General features: G+C 32.9%; 1 protein-coding gene across 4 annotated transcripts in view; it reads left to right on the forward strand.

Moving 5' to 3' along the window:
* Positions 1-17,458, forward strand: part of LOC106466339 (centrosome-associated protein 350-like) — a 136,819-nt gene that overhangs the window by 51,143 nt on the left and 68,218 nt on the right. For 3 of the 4 annotated variants that reach the window (XM_013926614.2, XM_022394325.1, XM_013926615.2), the window contains 4 exons: positions 7,045-7,200; positions 8,785-8,886; positions 12,115-12,347; positions 16,020-16,308. In XM_013926614.2, coding sequence (XP_013782068.2) covers positions 7,045-7,200; positions 8,785-8,886; positions 12,115-12,347; positions 16,020-16,308 — 780 coding nt within the window. The remainder of the gene's footprint in view (positions 1-7,044; positions 7,201-8,784; positions 8,887-12,114; positions 12,348-16,019; positions 16,309-17,458) is intronic. The other variant, XM_022394326.1, reaches the window with a different exon arrangement.

Genomic DNA, 17,458 nt, shown 5'->3' on the forward strand with positions numbered 1-17,458 from the left:
CTCAATTTAATCATTCGTCATCGTAAAAAAGGAAATCAATTTTCACCTATTCATACAGTACTTTAGCTATAGTACCGGTTTTATCAGTTGATTGCAGAATTTTAACTTTTCATTATAGATATCTATAGTTTTTTTTTTATATTTCTAGGTATCCTTTGATTATATGTAGATATAATGTGCCCCCAGCTCCTACGCCTATGCTATTTCAATCAAAAGTTAAAATTCTGTAACCAAAGGTTAGATATCTACTTACAAAGGATATCTAGAAATAAAAAAACTATAGATATCGATAATCAAAAGTTAAAATTCTGCAATCAAAAGTTTGATATCTGTATTCAAATGAAATTAAAAATATCCAAGAGAAAAAATGGATTATGAACCCCTTTCAGCCTGACATAACGAGTGGGATATCGACAAAAGCTGAGGAAGAACTTTTTTATTTATCTGAGGACCCTTCGTTAGAAATGAACTTTAACAGCAGAAAACTGATACAGTTCTGGGTGTCTGTTCGAAACTGTACCCAATCCTTTCCACTGAAGCTTTGAAGGTACTTCTCCCTTTCTCATCTTCATATCATTGTGAAGTTGGATTTTCAGCAATGGTAGGAATCAAAAACAAATTCCAAAATAAACTTCAATTGTCAAATTCCTTATGCCTGAAACTAATCCACATTGATGTTGATGTCAATGCCATTCTTGACAGTAACAAGAAACAAGCACATCCTTCACACACACCTCATTATTAATCAATTAGATAGCATTTATAAGTTCTGAAAATGTTATTGAAAATATGTGAGTATTTTTAAATGTAATTGAAATACGTGAATATGAATAAATAGTATTTTTTATATTCCTTCGTATGTTTTTGCCCAGTAAATTTGAGTGGGTTGCCATAAGCTGTGGTCATGAATAGTGGGTCGCGATTCTAAAAAGTTTGGGAACCCCTGCTGTAGACAACATTCAGCTTGTAAAAATAAATTCTAGTTGTATAGGTGGATTCACTATAAAGTAGAAAGTGTAGGTTTTTTGAACATGCAACGAATACTTTCTGATTTATAGCAAGATTGTTTATACTTGACATTTAAGAACTTCATACCTAGGAAGCTTAGTAGAGTTTTGTATGTTAAAATAATCATGAGTTATTCAATCAATAAGATAAATTTCAAAGTAATTTTGGCATAGAAAATGTATAATGTTGCTAAATTCTTTATGAAAAAATTTATGAGTAGTTGAGATTTTATGTATATGGCAAATTAAAATCCTCACCAGGTTTGCTTTAAACACAGGTATTATATAACTTGTAAAATTTAAAATAAAAGCCAGTAAGTGTTTTCTTAAGGTTAACTTCACATTTTTAGTTACCATCACAGTTATATACTAATGTATCCAGAAGTGCAGGTTTGTGAGCTTGTTAATGTTCAACAGTAAATTTGATAATTATACTGGAACATAACTGGATGATCTACACAGTTTTAGTGTTCTTTGTCAGTAACATCTTTAAAGGCAATCCATGCTTCTTTTTCCTCATTGTCCTTTCGAACTGTTCATCCAAAATCAATTTCCTAATTTGATGCCCAACAAAAAATCCCTTTTTTAAGTTTCACTTCCAAAAGAGCTGGTATTTTCCCACATACATACTTGAAACAGTTGCTATCTTTGTCTAAAGCCTTTACAAACTGCTTCATCAAGCCCAATTTTGTGTGAAGTGAAGGTAATAAGACATTCTTTTTGTCAACCAAACTTTCATGTTCAATGTTTTTTGATCCTGGTATCAGGCTGACTCTGCATGGACATTACTTCTTTATCCAGTACTGATTTCATGCTCTGCTGTCCCATTCACACAAAAAAACATGGAAACTTTGTGTAACCAGATTGTTGACCCAACAACATACAAAGTACCTTTAAGTCTCTACAAAGTAGCCAACCATGTTCTTTGTATTTGTATTAAGAAGTTCAAGATTTTCATTTGTTTCTTTTAAGTGAGCCAATTGTGCAATAGAAACAGACGCATATATATATGTTACCATTTGTGAAGGAGAACAACTTTTAGATTTTTTTGGAGGAATCAATGAACAATCACCACTCACTTGGTTCTTAGACTGAAGCTCCTAACATTGGTATTAATTCAGCAGTACTGTTGCAATAAACCAGTGAACCTTCTTGCAAAAAGTATGATATAAGCTCTTTCTTGTGATTTCTGTACCAGAAAAATGATGTCCTTGGAGATATTAAGTTCTTAGCCATAAGTCTGGACCCCAAAATCTCTGAAGAATCTTTTGGAAGGCCCATATTTTTCACTAAATCATTAAACTCAACTTGTGTGAAAAGTTATGGTTCACCAGATGTTTCAGGTTGAAAACAATCCCTATCATCATTTTTATTGACATCAGAATCAGATGAAACTGTATCAAGGGTCTCTGGTGGAGTAGGTACAGGTAAGTCAGGTTCATGAGCAACAGATCTTATAGCAGGTTGATGGTTCAGAGAAGAAATTTCCATTTATTTCAAGTGTTGTAGCCTTGCACGTTACATGAGCAAAAATAGCAGTCATCTCCATTGTTTCTAGGCTCACACCAGACCATTGGAATTCCAAAAGGCAAAGACTTTTTCTTACCTTTAGTCCATTGTCTCAACTCTTCGACACAAACGGTGCAAACTTTGTGTGGAGCCCATGATTTGTCTTGGTCCCCAAGTTTTTTTCCAAAATATGTGTAATACACTTTCTTAATGAATTCTATAATGTTCTGCCTTTGTTTGTTTACAACATATTTACCACAAATATAACAGAATATGTTTGGGTCATTTCCACAACCTCTTGTTGCCATAGCAACAAATATATAATGTTGAAAGGAATAGAATAATGTCAAAGTGCACGCACGAACAAATACTATCCAGTAGTGACACGCCATGCAACCTGTTAACTGTTAACCAGCGGTGTGTTTCTCATGGGTTCTAGAATGATTAATAAGACTCTCACGTCATGATTGGTCCAGAGAAATCTATAGCTAGTGGTTGTCAACATTTTAAGCATAACAAAGTGTGACCCGATTTCAATGAAAATGATTCACTTATTTAAAAGTACATATGACATTTTATATAAAATCTGTACGTGACGGAGAAAAATGGATATTTTCGGATTCAGCGTAGGGAAATTACCATAGGAAATATATAAATTTCAAAACAATGAAACCATTGCAGGCAAGTGTAATTTATGTTCCAAAAACTAAGGAAAGTGAATTGGTATTTACAGATAGTAAAATATCATTTGTACCTTTAGTAATATAATGGTTTAAAAATATCATTAGTACCTTTAGTAATATAATGGTTTAAAAATATCATTAGTACCTTTAGTAATATAATGGTTTAAAAATATCATTAGTACCTTTAGTAATATATTGGTTTAAAAATATCATTAGTACATTTAGTAATATATTGGTTTAAAAATATCATTAGTACCTTTAGTAATATATTGGTTTAAAAATATCATTAGTACCTTTAGTAATATATTGGTTTAAAAATATCATTAGTACCTTTAGTAATATATTGGTTTAAAAATATCATTAGTACCTTTAGTAATATATTGGTTTAAAAATATCATTAGTACCTTTAGTAATATATTGGTTTAAAAATATCATTAGTACCTTTAGTAATATAATGGTTTAAAAATATAATATATATCTTTAGTAATATAAAATAGTTTAAAAGTATCATGTGTATCTCTATAATGGTTTAAAAGTATTGTGTTATTAACATAATGGTTTAACAGTATGTTATGTACCTCTATTAATATAAATGTTTGTAAGTATCGTGTGTTCTTTTATTAATATAGCAGTTTAAAACAGCATTTCCCAAACTTTTCCAACTAGGGACCTGTTTATTTTTGTAATTTTTCATGAGGCCAGGCCTCTTCAAATACCTAATTAGATAACCTGTTAAGACATGGCTAAGTCTTAACACCAAGCTGGAAGCAATAGTTTTATCAGTACATCATCGATTATAAAATATGCAAGTGCTTTATAGTACTACTGTGTAAAAAGAAATTATACTTCATTGTTATTTAATCTTTACATTAACTGTATATTTATTAATGCTCTTTTAAGAAATAAACTTACCTAATGAGAAGAATGATGCTGTTTTTCATCACACAGCTACTCAAATCAGGAGGAAATGAAGTCAGTTTAATCTTCAAATCTGGACTTTAAAAATATTTATGTTAGCACCTTGTAAATTTAGATTTAACACATTTAAGAAGCCAGAAATCTCACATAAGTAGGCCACCTTAATTAACCAATGCAAATTATGAAACCTGTCTCTAAATTCAAATATTACATTTTTTGCTGAATGGGATGTTGTTCCAAAAACAAGATAACTTCATTCTTCATTTCAATAAGTCATTTTAAGACATTTCCTTTTGATAACCACCAAACTTCACAGTGTAATAGGAGATGCTCGTGTTCACTTCCTAATTCTTTGCACAAAGCAGTAAAGATTCTGGAATTCAACAAACCAGATTTTATATAGTTTCTGAATTTAACACATTCTTGTATAGTTGAATTCAAAAGTAAGGGCATTTTCTTCACAGCTAACACCTCTGTGAATGCTACAATACACCCATTCACAATCTGATGCCACTGCTTGGATCTTCTGGAAAACTGTATGGGAACCTGCCATTGAACGAGCACCATCGGTACTCAATCCAAAACAATTTTTCTATTGAATACCACTCTGAATTATAAAACTTATTGATTAAATTAAAAATTTCGTCAGCCATTGTTCTTGTTGGAAGTGGTTTACAAAACAATAAATCTTCATGAATTGTGACCTTATAGTCATATCTTACTAAGCTCATTAAATTGGCATAATTGCTCTGTCTGTGCTTTCATCCACTTGTAAAAACTAACTACAATGAACTCAACCTATAAGAGTTTCTTCAATATTTTTTGCCATATCCACAATTCTATGCTTCACTGTATTATTAGATAGGGACAGTAAATTCAACTGATTTTCTTTTTTATATAAACACGAGATGTAATTATTTTTACTGCAGGAAGTATTAAAGTTTCACCAATAGTATGCAGATAACCTGTCTTGGCTATTAGTTTTGAAATTTCATATGAGGCCATAACCAACTCTTCATTGGAAGATCTCGTGGAAAAAATGTGTGAAATTATTTGTTTGGAAAAAACTATTTCATTTTTCTTATTTATGAAAAAATCTATTGGCTTACTCAAGTATTCTGGATGTCTGGTATCCAAGTGGTTTCAGTTTCGATGGTTTCTTGCTCTCATTTGATAATGTTGAACAACAAAGAACAAATAGTGGCAGGTCATTATTGCTACCACTACTTATAAAACCATACTTCAAATATCCATCACAATACTGTCGAGTTCAAGAGGTCTTTTTTTTGTTTTCTTTGATACCAAGCTGCATATCACTTAAACATTTATAATTAGGCTTCATATTATCACTAACTTCAGTTTCACTAGAACTGGGCTGCATTTGTGCATCACCTGAGGTTTTCTTGTGTGATGCATGTTTTTTCAGCCATCTGTCCATATTGTAGAGGGGTTTTTCTTAAAAATGAACTACTTAACAAATTTGTAGTTAGTACAAACTAAGTCACAAACAATGCTTTCTCTTCTCAGAACAAACTGATGCTTCTAGCACCGGCCACTAGCAACTTGTCTGCTTCCACTTGGCACTACCAGACTTGAGACTCAGGTCTCGCATGCCTGTCAATTTCCATTACCAGAGTAAGCAAATTGAACACATTTGGAATAAAATTCCTAAAACTTTGGTGTCAAAGAACCAGTTTACTTGAATGAACAAATGGTCATTTTATGTGAGATAAAATCCCTTCTTTGATCTTACCTGCAAACAGGGGAAGATCGGCTTGGACTCAGCAGGGAGATGTGTCCAGCTAACATCTGGTTTAAATTTACGGCACTTCAAAAGTATCTCAAGGTTATCAACACCGTAAAACTTAATCTTAGGCTCTATAAATTGCATTAAGTGAGAACACCTTAATTCCTGAGGGACTGAAGGTATAAAGGCAGCCATCAACTTGTGAATTCTATAGTTTCAGCAGCCTTAAGTACAAAGTTTCACTTTTCCTTCCTGTTATATTAGCTTAGTTGAACTACTGAGAAATCCAAGTTACATGAAAATTTAAATTTAAATTATAATGTATTTGAAAATATTAATTTTATTAGAATATATTTATAATGACTTGTTTAATTACATTTTTCTTTTTAATATATAACAAGGACTTGGAAAAAGTTTAAAAATGGCAATTGGTAGTGAAAGGGTTAAAATTAATTAAATTAAATTTTTTTAGTTTTCTGCAGACTGGCTTTTTTTTTTTTTTTTCATGGGCTGGTTCAGAGTCTTGGACTACACTTTGGAAACACTGGCTTAAAAGTATCATGTGTACCTCTATTAATATAATGGTTTTAAAAGTATCATGTGTACCTCTATTAATATAATGGTTTAAAAGTGTCATTGTACCTCTATTGATATAATGGTTTAAAGGAACTCAGAACAAAACTCAGTCAGGTCATTTCAGACTTTATACTCTGTACAACTATGTGACTTTTAAGAACAAATTGAAAACATTTAAGTGTCAGGTTAAACTGAAAACCTAAAATGTGATATGGATATAGCATTTTGCTTTTAATTTGACCTGGAATGGCCTTAAAAACCAGATGGATTTAAATAATCAACTGAGAAGTTTGGTAGTTGAATATTTGTGAGCTGTCATGTTAAAGCTAAAGTTGAATGAGTCAATCTTTTGTTCATGCTTTACTATCAAGTCTTGATAATTTTTTCTGTTTGGTATTGTTTTTTTAAGAGATTTCATTAAGGACCTGTAATACATGCCATTGTTATATACAGAGACTGTTATGCATTTTATAATGCTCTGAGTAGTCAAGAAATAACTTAAGGATTGAGTTGAATATACTGATAAGGGGGGGGGGGGTATTATTTTGCTGACTCTTAGAAATTTTTTTTATGAAGTCTGTTATTGAGGAAAAACTTGTTTCAGCTAATTTCCAAGACATGAAAAAAGAAGTACACAGCTCGGTACCTGTCAGACCAGACAGAAGTGAAGGTGCTACAGCAACACTTTCACCAGAAAATAAGATTGCTGGCAAAGTACGAACAGTCTTAAAGGATTTGCAAAGTTATGATGCTGAGAGAGGTAAGTTTTCTTGATTGTACAGATATTTGATCTAACAAGAAGTTAGGTGAAAACATGGCTATTACATTTCAAGCCTTTCTTACTTGATGGATAAATTTCAGTCAGTATGACATCATTGGTTTAACTTTAGGTAATTCATCTTTGGTATATATATATATATATCTTTTCATGAGAAAAAATCATTAAGAAAAATAACCAGTGTTTTATGAAAGTTACATTTTATTTAGTACAATTATCTTTCATTAAGAGTACAATACTTAATTTTCTGCTCATACTCTAGTGAATGTTGTGTATCTTCTGCTACACGTACTAGGAGAAGAGTTTCAGGTGATATTGTACTGTTGTTATGGGACCTTTTTCACAAAAAGACAGTTGCAATAGAAAAGAAGAGCTTTTATTCAATATTTTTTATATCCTGACACAAAACTTTACTTTTAAACCATAAAGCTAAATTTAAAACATTTAAAGACCATATTAAGCTTAAAAACCTTAAACACTCAAATCTAAGCCTAAACGAAAGACAGGTTTTAATAAGGGACTTTCTAAGCCCTAAAATCTAGTGAACAGTACAATGCTAAGAACGGAAACAGTAAGTAGTCCCAGTACCTCTATACCTCCTAGAAGTTGATATTAAGGTCTGTGCAGTGTGTTGATAATGGGTGCATATTCTCGATTTTCACATCAAGAACATGCATGTACCACCATAATATTTACATGGTATATTTATTGGACAAAAGGCATATCAGATATGAAAATGAAAGCAGTACATTTATGCACTGAGTGTAATGACAGTAAATATGTCTTGATTAATCCTGAAAACCCAGCACCTTTACAACAAATATTCATTATACTGTGACATCTAGTATTTATACTTCTTTTTTGTACAAGATTGACCAGCAAGCCATGCCTACATATGAAGGATGTGACATCAGTCCATTGTCACTCACAAGGTTTCTAGACACTTTCAAGATCACATCACTGACATGGAATGGTGGATCAGTACTAATGATGACATTGACGATTAAGGTTCTAGTGACAACATAACATGAGCATTGTGGATTTGAACATTTCACATTTCTATGTACTCTTTCAAGCCACATCTGTGCTGTATGTTTGCTAGATTTGTGTTTTTTGTGGGTCAAAGAATGACATTCTGACCTCATATACATTTTTCTTCCTCAGTTTTTCCCTTAATAATGCCATGAAAAGGTAAATGTGGTTTTGTAGTTGTACATACTTGGCTGTCATTTGTGTTCTATTATAAAATGTTTATTGATAAAAATATAAGTCAACCAGATTTGATATCAGTTTTTGCTTTGCTTTGATGTACATGAATGTAATTTTGATATATTACCCTATTTTGGAAGAACTATGCAATTAATGAGTTCATTCATATGTTTCATAAAAGTGATAAATCTTTCTTTACTGAAGTCAGTGCGATTCTGTGTATAGTAATGTGCCCTAAACAAAATATCAGTGGGAAGAAATATGTAAATGTGTGGGAAAATCATTTGACTAATTTATTAAAACAGTTAAGCTCATAATTTTCAGAACCATACATGATCTTTCTGGTTATTTTTGAAGATGATTCCTTTGTTCAAGAGGATGAAGTAACTACACAGCAGCCTTCCTCTAAGAAGCCAAAGAGAATGGGAAGTAAAAAAAGGAAAGCTCTAAAACAGTCAGGTACTACATCATCTAACATAACATCAGGTGGTTAAATCTTGGTTGTTGTATTGTGTAAGTCTAATATAGCATCAGGTCTTTAAAATTTGGTTCTTGTATTGTATAGGTCTAATATAGCAATAGATGGTTATAACTTTGTTCTTGTATTGTTTCGGTATAATATAGGGTAAGGTGGTTAAATCTTGGTTGGTGTATTGTGTAAGCCTAATATTGCATAAGGTTGTTAAAACTTGGATATTGCATTATGTAGGTGTGATATAGCATCAGGTGGTTAAAACTTTGTTGTATTGTGTTGGTCGAACATGGCATCCGTCGGTTAAAACTTCGTTTTGGTATTGTGTAGGTCTAGTATTACATCAGGTGGTTAAAACTTGGTTGTTATATTGTGTAAGTCTAATATAGCATTAGGTGGTTAGAACTTGGATATTGTATTGTGTAGGTCTAATATAGCATCAGGTGGTTAAAACTTGGATGTTGTATTATGTAGGTCTAATACAGAATCAGGTGGCTAGAACTTGCATATTGTATTGTGTAGGTCTAATATAGCAACAAGTGGTTAAAAATTGGATGTTGCATTATGTAGGTGTAATATAGCATCAGGTGGATAAAACTCAATATAACCTTACATTTGTATAATGGGTAATGTTGCCTTACATTAATATTATGGGTAATATAGCTTCACATTAGTAATAGGAAGACTGATAAAGCCTTACATTAGTATAATGATTAATATAGCCAAACATTAGTATAAGGAAGGTTAATATAGTTTCACATTAGTGTAATGGGTAATATAGCCTTACATTACTATAAAGAAGATTTATACAGCATTATGTTAGTATAATAAAGGAGATAAAACTGTTACTTCAACTTGTTGAAGTTCCATATTCTGTGTTTGTAATTAATCAAACTGACCTGTTATTCAAGGTAGATTTACTGTTTTTTATTCTTTGTATACTTCCTTTTTATGTCTTCTTTAGGAGCTGAATTTACAAAAATAAATCATAGAAATAATAACTTTGTTTATACATATCATCAAAAAACAGGCTAACCAAGTTTACAGCAAGTCTTTTTGTGAAGGAAAAACATTGTGACAGAGAAATTTATCGAACATTGTACAAAAAAAATAAATTGGGAAAGAAAATGATAAATAATAATAATAAATCTTAAAAATAAGTGTAATCAGGATAATAAGGTTTATAGAAAAATATTTTAATTTAATAAATGATAAATATTACAATTTCAGTGATTGTTAGACTGCAATATTTTGTGCACCAATCATTTATAAAAGCCAATTTTTCCAATTAGCCATTTTTACTTATTCTTTAATAAGAAGGACTCATTGAATGTTCTGCCACATGCTTTCTCTAGAAGTTTAGATGACAGTCTCAAGTTAGTAGTCAAATCTTTGGAATACCTGCTCTCGTATTTACTTTCCAAACACCCTGAATCTTTTCTCAAAACCTCTAGATATTTTCTTCCATTTTAGTAACACATTCTGTGTATTCCAGCTCCTCTACATGTCCCCAATAAATGTTTTAATGTTACATCAAAAGTTTATATTTTAAGACAACATTTGCATTTTGTATTATTTCACACGTTGGATTGTTTCACACACAATGTAATTATTTAGATATTTTGTCACTAATTTATATAATGATATTTGAATTTGATATTTATTTTTCTACTGATGTTGACTATAATCTTTTCTTTTTTATACAAGTCTTACATTTTATGTGATTATTGTTCAAAGTTTCTTTGGTTTCCAGCGTTTAACCCTCTCGCCGTTGGTAGATCAAAGTGTGCATATCACGATCTTTTATAGAGTTACTTTCCAAAATTTAAACTCTTTGATGATCAGTATATACAATATATGCATCAAAGCATAGTTAATAAATCAAATTTAAAAAAATTATACAGTTTCAATTTCTTAATTTTGTAAGGAAATATAAAACAAAAATTGTCAGTCTCCCCTAATATGAGAATTTTTGACATTTGTTGTCTAGGCCTTCCCTTTTCTCTAATTTATCTACCATTCTTCTCTGAACTATGAAGTTTAACATATATTACTTATTATAATATAGATATAACTAAGGCAAAGTCTAATTTTTATAGTCTTCAATCTGCTTTGTTTATAGAGATATAAACTAGAAAATCATGCCCACTTGTTACATCTGTTCTTTTACAAATTGCCAGTAGTTCTCCTGATGTTTTATACCATATTGTTTATAATCAATAGAAAGACAAAGTGTTAATCTATTATATTATGTTGTTTTCAGGAAAGAATGTTGTATAATTTGTCTTCAGTTTCAAAGTTTCTCTGAAAAAAAGTTTCATATTTATTTAGGAGGCTTCAGAGGTTACGCAAATTAAATTTGAAAATTTTAAGATGAAGAAAAGTATTTTACTTTTAACTGGGGAATAACTTTGTAATTGGAGCAAACAATACTTTGATTCTATATATTCATGGGCATGTCTTTAGTAAAAAATATTGAGTTAAAAAAATCTGATTTTTTGTATACAAAAGACTAAGGTTTACTAAAAGCTTGCCAAATTTTGTGAAGGTGCATGTACCATATTAAAAGTTCTAGTATGGAAACTCTGATGGATACTTTGGGGTTATAAGGCCAGTGTACTTCACAGACTCTCTATGGAAAGAATTAAAGTCTTAGAATAAGGTTTATGGTAAAAAATGTCAGGCCAAGAAATTTTTTGTTTACTTTTATTTAGAGTTAGGATTGATTATGTTTGTCTAGAGAAATTTATATTTTACTCTACTTTAATAGCAATCTGTATGTTAAAAACCTGTAGTTTATTCTTGTCATGCACATGATACCCAGAGCCACTTGATCTATCATGAATATATAGGTTAGGAATTGTATGCTAACATTTTGTTCCTGACTTGGACGCGTTTTAAAGATAATTATTTCATGCCTTAATGTTTCATTAATGTGAATACATTATAATTGTTATTAAAATAAAATTCTAATTCACCCTTCTGTGAGTAATATGAATTTTGTATTAGGTTGTTTTTATAGTATAGTGGTATTACAGGTTTGGTTTTATAATCTTCCAAAAATTAGAAGTTATCTTAATATTTTGTAAACATTAATATAATATATTAGTAGTCTAGTCTAATTTCAAGAATGAAATGACTATAATTTATGTAATGTGTTCAATCTTTGTATTTTAGTTTAGTTTAGGTCAGTTGAATTATATTTGATGTTTCAGAATTGGAACAAAAGGCACCAGCTCCAAAAGTCAGGCACTATGATCCTACAGTTGTACGGCAGTATATCAGTAAACAGAAATCTGAGCGACGGAAGCAGATGGTAGAGGAGAGACAAAAAACAGTACTTGCTGAAGAAAGGAAACTTCAGCAACTCCAACAGCTATATGCTAAACAGAAAATTACAGTATTAGCTAGTATTAAGAAACCAACCCTAGATAATGATAATAAGAAGGTAGGAAATTAACACCTGGAACACATCAAGAAACAATTTATTTCTTAAGTTAGAAAAAAACACACTAAAAATATGAACCTTTGTTACTCATTAAATTTAAGTGTTGCTTATTATCTAATATACTTTGTAGGAAACTTTCTGATATGTTTACTTGCATCTCCTCACAGATACAGCTATTCTCAATTTGACTGCCCTCTAGTGTGCAAATTTTCACTTGCCACTAGCCCTGAAACTCCCACCTAATTCCATGTGTATACTATGTGGTTCAGCTGCATTTAAGCATGCTAATTAACATGCAACAGTCCTCCACCAATAGGAGTGTGACAAACCCTCCTGTTGCAGGTGATTCCCTCTATGAAATTGAACTCAGTCTTCACTTCTCTATTTGGCACAACAGTCTTAAGACCTAGTGCTTGATTTCAAACATTTTTCTCTTTCTTTAGTGCATTTTGAAAAATATTATTACAAGATCAATGGCACCTCTAGACTTACAGATATCCTTTCCTTCTTCCCATCAGTCTGACAGGGACAACATAACAAAGTGAGTACCTATTCCTCATCCTCGTTCAGATATCCATGTATTCACCGATGCCTCATTGTCAAAATGGGGTAAGGGCTGCAATAAATAGGAGATATTTTGGAACTCTTTGCTGTTCGTTGGGTGATGGTTCAATTTCTCTCATCTCTGTGAGGCATGACAATTATGATTCATTTCAACAACTCAACGATTGTCTCTTACATCACCTGACAAGGGGGCACTCAATCCCAGTCCTTATGTTCCCACACTCTAGAGCTCTTATTCTGGGCTCACAACCATCAAATTAATTTGTTGGCTTGTCACATACCGGGTGCCTTCAATCTTGTCACAGTTTGTCAGTTTCAACAAGATTCTACCCATGAAGTGGTCTCTCAACCCCCCAGATATTTCAATGACTATGTTCTCAATTGGATACTCCCCAGCTGTATGCATTTGCCACTCAGTTGAATGCCAAACTTCCTCTTTTGGCCCCCAGTTCCACATCCTTTGGCTCTGTTTGTGTATGCGTTCAGCCAGGATTGAAAGGACCTTTTATAAAAATAACCCCAATCTGTGTTGAGTCCTTCTTGTGGCTCTTTTCTAGCTGGTTCCTTTCTCCAGAAATTACCTCTCCCTCTATCCCTATCCTTCCTCCGGAAACCTCACTTAGGTGTGCTTCATCCTTCTGTTTCCACAATCTGGCTTCATACTTGGCTTTTGTCCAGTCCCTTGCAAGGGGTTCAGGACTATCCAAGTGTGTAGCATCCCTGTTGTCTCAATCTGCCATTTTTCATCCATGTCTGTGTATCAATGTGAGTGAAGAATATTCTGTCCTTGGTCTATCCAGTATGGATTCTCCCCTGTCTCAGATATCTAATTTTTACATAGTTGTTTGACATGGGTCTGTCAGTTTCAACCATTGTGGGCTTTAGGGCAGCACTATAATTTACCTTTAATTTTTGCCATGTATTTTCTTCTCTAGGTACTTCTCTTTTATTTTGGTCTATGTGTCTCCATCATCCTCCTCGTACCACTCATTTCCTGGACTGGAATCTAAATGTTGTTCTTCATGCTCTTTCCCTTCCTCCCTTTGAACCACTAGTCTTATGTTCCTTATATCACCTTTCCTTGAAGACCTATTTCCTTTTGGCTTGTGGATATTACTGGTTGGACTTCTTAGGCATCGATGTTCACCACATTTTGTACCACAAAACCTATGTCCTTTTATATCCTGACCATTTCTTCCTTCCCAAAACATCAGATGCCCACAAAGGAGAATTTGCTTTTGCCCCTATTTCCCTTACTTTCATGTTCCATATTTACTCCTGCTATGATCCAGATCGTCTCCTGCTCAGTCTGTGCTTTACGGTGTTACAAGTGGGTAAGTAATTTTTATTTCTGTGTCTGTTATGGATTCCTCTCTGTGGTGAATGGTGCTTGTCAAGGTATACTAATATCCAAAATTCTCACCATGAGATCTATAAGGTCTATCATGCTCACTGTTGAGATTATGTGTTCCACAAAACTGCTTGCAGGTTCTTCCTTGTGGTATATTGCATCATAAATATATTCTTACTGGGCCATACACTCATGGACTAACATGAGTAAAGCAGAAAGAGATTGCTGCTCATCTCTAACATTCCTTAAATTGTCTGAATCTGGAATGGTCTGCTTTTCAAAATAGGGTTTTTTGGTCACCCATTGCACTTTCTTCGGTGATGCATTCCACCAAACTCTCCAACACGTTTCTTCACCCCCTTCTTCCAGTGGAGTATGGGAGTTCTTACCACTTACCAGCTTCTAGCTTCTGGGGTGGTAGATCCTGGAGAAATTCTCCTAAGTGTGCACAATTTCACTCAGTCAAGAGTATAGTGGTGGTGGTCTGCATATGTAGAAGGCTTGTCATATGGTACTGGCCTGGACTGGATTTTTCTGTCTATTTTACAGTTTACTCCTCCAGCTGTGAAGCCTCCCTTATACCACTTCCAGGATATTGGTTCCTGGGTGACTGGTTTTAGTTGGAGCTAGATCAGCTAACATAAGTTCTACCACAGAATAAATGTTACATTCCCAGTGCCGATTTTTTTTGGACCAGAATTGACCCTCCTTGTTGCATTTCCACCTTCCTGATGTCATCTGGATGTACATTCCTGAGATTTTTTGCTCCAGGTTGTGCTGAATTTGTGCACATGATGATTTAGTGGCTTCTCTTCTCTTCTGGTTTCTAGACCTGAAGTGAATGGTTGAGGACCCTCCTCTACCATAGAATGGTCAAATTCTTTCCTGTGTCACTGGTCTGGACTGGAGTTGACCTCCAAATTACAGTCTGACACACCCTAGCCACTTTACACACATTCCTCTTTCTTAGGGATTTGGAATTGTTACCTTGTTTTGCCCTTTGATTGTGACACCACACCTGTTAGCTCCACATGGGCAAAGAGTATATCTGGTTCAGACGTGGTGCGGTCTCCCATGTGTGTGTTTCCTCTCCATAGAGAGGGCACATTCCATGGATGTTCTTCACACACTTTTGAAGGGTGCTCATCTAGGTAATTTTACACAGGTCCCTCCACCTTTGAGATTTTAGCTGTAACTATGAGAGGAGGTTAGTAATCGTATTGCAACTTAATATGTTCCTACACTGAAAATATATTTCAGATAGACACTTCTCACCCATATTCCTCACTTCCTGTGTTGTTTTTCATACCTAATCTTGAAGTGAAAATTCAGTGCAAATACATAGAGGGAATCAGTTGTGAAAGGAGGGTTTGTTGTACTCCGATTGGTGGAGGGCTGTCGCATGCTAATTTGCATCCTTAAATGCAGCTTAACTATGTGGTATACATTTAGAATTAGGTGGGAGTTTCAAGGCTAGTAATAATGGCTGGAGATGACTTGAATGGATAATGAAGAAAAACTTTGATATAAGTTTAACATAACAGCATATGTACAACATTTCGACAAGATTTTGTCATCATCATTCAAGCTGTCTCCAGCCATTATTAGTCTCAAAGTGGGTTCCTCGTCATCGAATTCAAGGCTAGTAACTGTAACAGGAGGTAACTATAGAAAATATATTTTCAGTGTAGGAAAATGTTAACTTCAGTTATTATGTTTCTTTTAAATTTTTTTAATTGTGTATTTTGACTTTGCAGCAGAGTGAGTCTGACATGATAGCCAAGCCCACTTCAACACCTCAGAATTCACAAAACAATGAAGAGGAGCACACAAATTCTTCATATCTTGAAACTGTCCCATTGTCCACTTCTTTGGCTGAAGAATCATCTTCAGCAAACCAAATAAATGATTTACAGTCTGTCTGCACCACTCAGCCATCAGATGTTAAGGTTGAGTGTACATCATATGAATTACCAGCTATTGTTGCTGAAGGATCCAGCCATTTGTTGAAATCAAAGAGCTTCAGTAAGCCAGAAAGCTTACAGGGTAGAGTTTCTAATCTTCTTGGCAGTTGTTTTTTTTCTGAATTTAATTTTATGATCTGTGTGCATATACCACTGAATGTGATCAGGAATCATAAGCAAGAAATTTTATTGAAGAAAATTTACATATTTGATGTATAGATAGAACATAAATTGTGTAAATTTATCCTAAACATAGCTGAACTAAATATGGTATAATATGTCAAGAAGTTTAAAATCTGTATAAGATAGTATCAACAGTGGGTTAATACCTTTCATAACCTTTTTCCAGTTGATCAAATCGGTCTAATACTTTGTACAAGTTCATGAAAGTGATTAATTAACTCTGTCCATATGGACATCCTTTTCTGAGCATGTCATAGGGTTTTTTTGAGTTACATTTAAAATATAATTAAGTTACTTCATTATCATGGTATACGAGTAATCTTGACATCAAAACGTAGTGAATAATCCAAGTTTTAATATTATATATATATATATATCTTTCAAGTTCTTAATTTTATAAGGCAGTATTAAAATAAAATCCTCAATTCCCCTAGTATGAGAATTCTGACATTTGCTCTCTAAGTCTTTCCTCTTCCCTAATTTATTTACTACCCCCTCTAAAAAGTATGGAATTTGATGTAAATTTCTTAATATACTATTGTTATTACACAGGCAAAGCATAATTTTTATAGTCTTCAATCTTAATACTTACTAATAGCTTGCATAAAGCGTATTAGAGGTTATAGTATGGGAACTATAAAGATCAATTCGGGGTCACAAACGTGGGCCATTCGACCAAGCCTGCAGTGAAAGTGTTAAGCCTGGTGTACACCTTAGTCTGAACTGCACAACAGCATATCTTATTTTAAATGTTAAGCAAAAAAAAATTTTATTCTAATTCTGTTTCAGTAATATTTTGCTAAAAAACATTTCCTTATATAACATTCATGTCGTATTATTCACAGAGAAAATTGGAAAAGTGTTCCAACTTTCATTTCTGCACATTTCCATGAAACCTTGATTGTTAATAATACAATTATTAATTTTTATAGAAATTTTCTGCCCCTATCAAAGTGCAGGTTTATCTTTGGTAAGAAATTATCATATCTTGAAAATATAACAATTCATGTCCTAATTATTTTGGCACTTGTGTATAAAGTTGAAATCAT

This window comes from Limulus polyphemus, unplaced genomic scaffold (genome assembly GCF_000517525.1).
Source record: "Limulus polyphemus unplaced genomic scaffold, Limulus_polyphemus-2.1.2 Scaffold2229, whole genome shotgun sequence".
Lineage (NCBI taxonomy): Eukaryota > Metazoa > Arthropoda > Merostomata > Xiphosura > Limulidae > Limulus > Limulus polyphemus.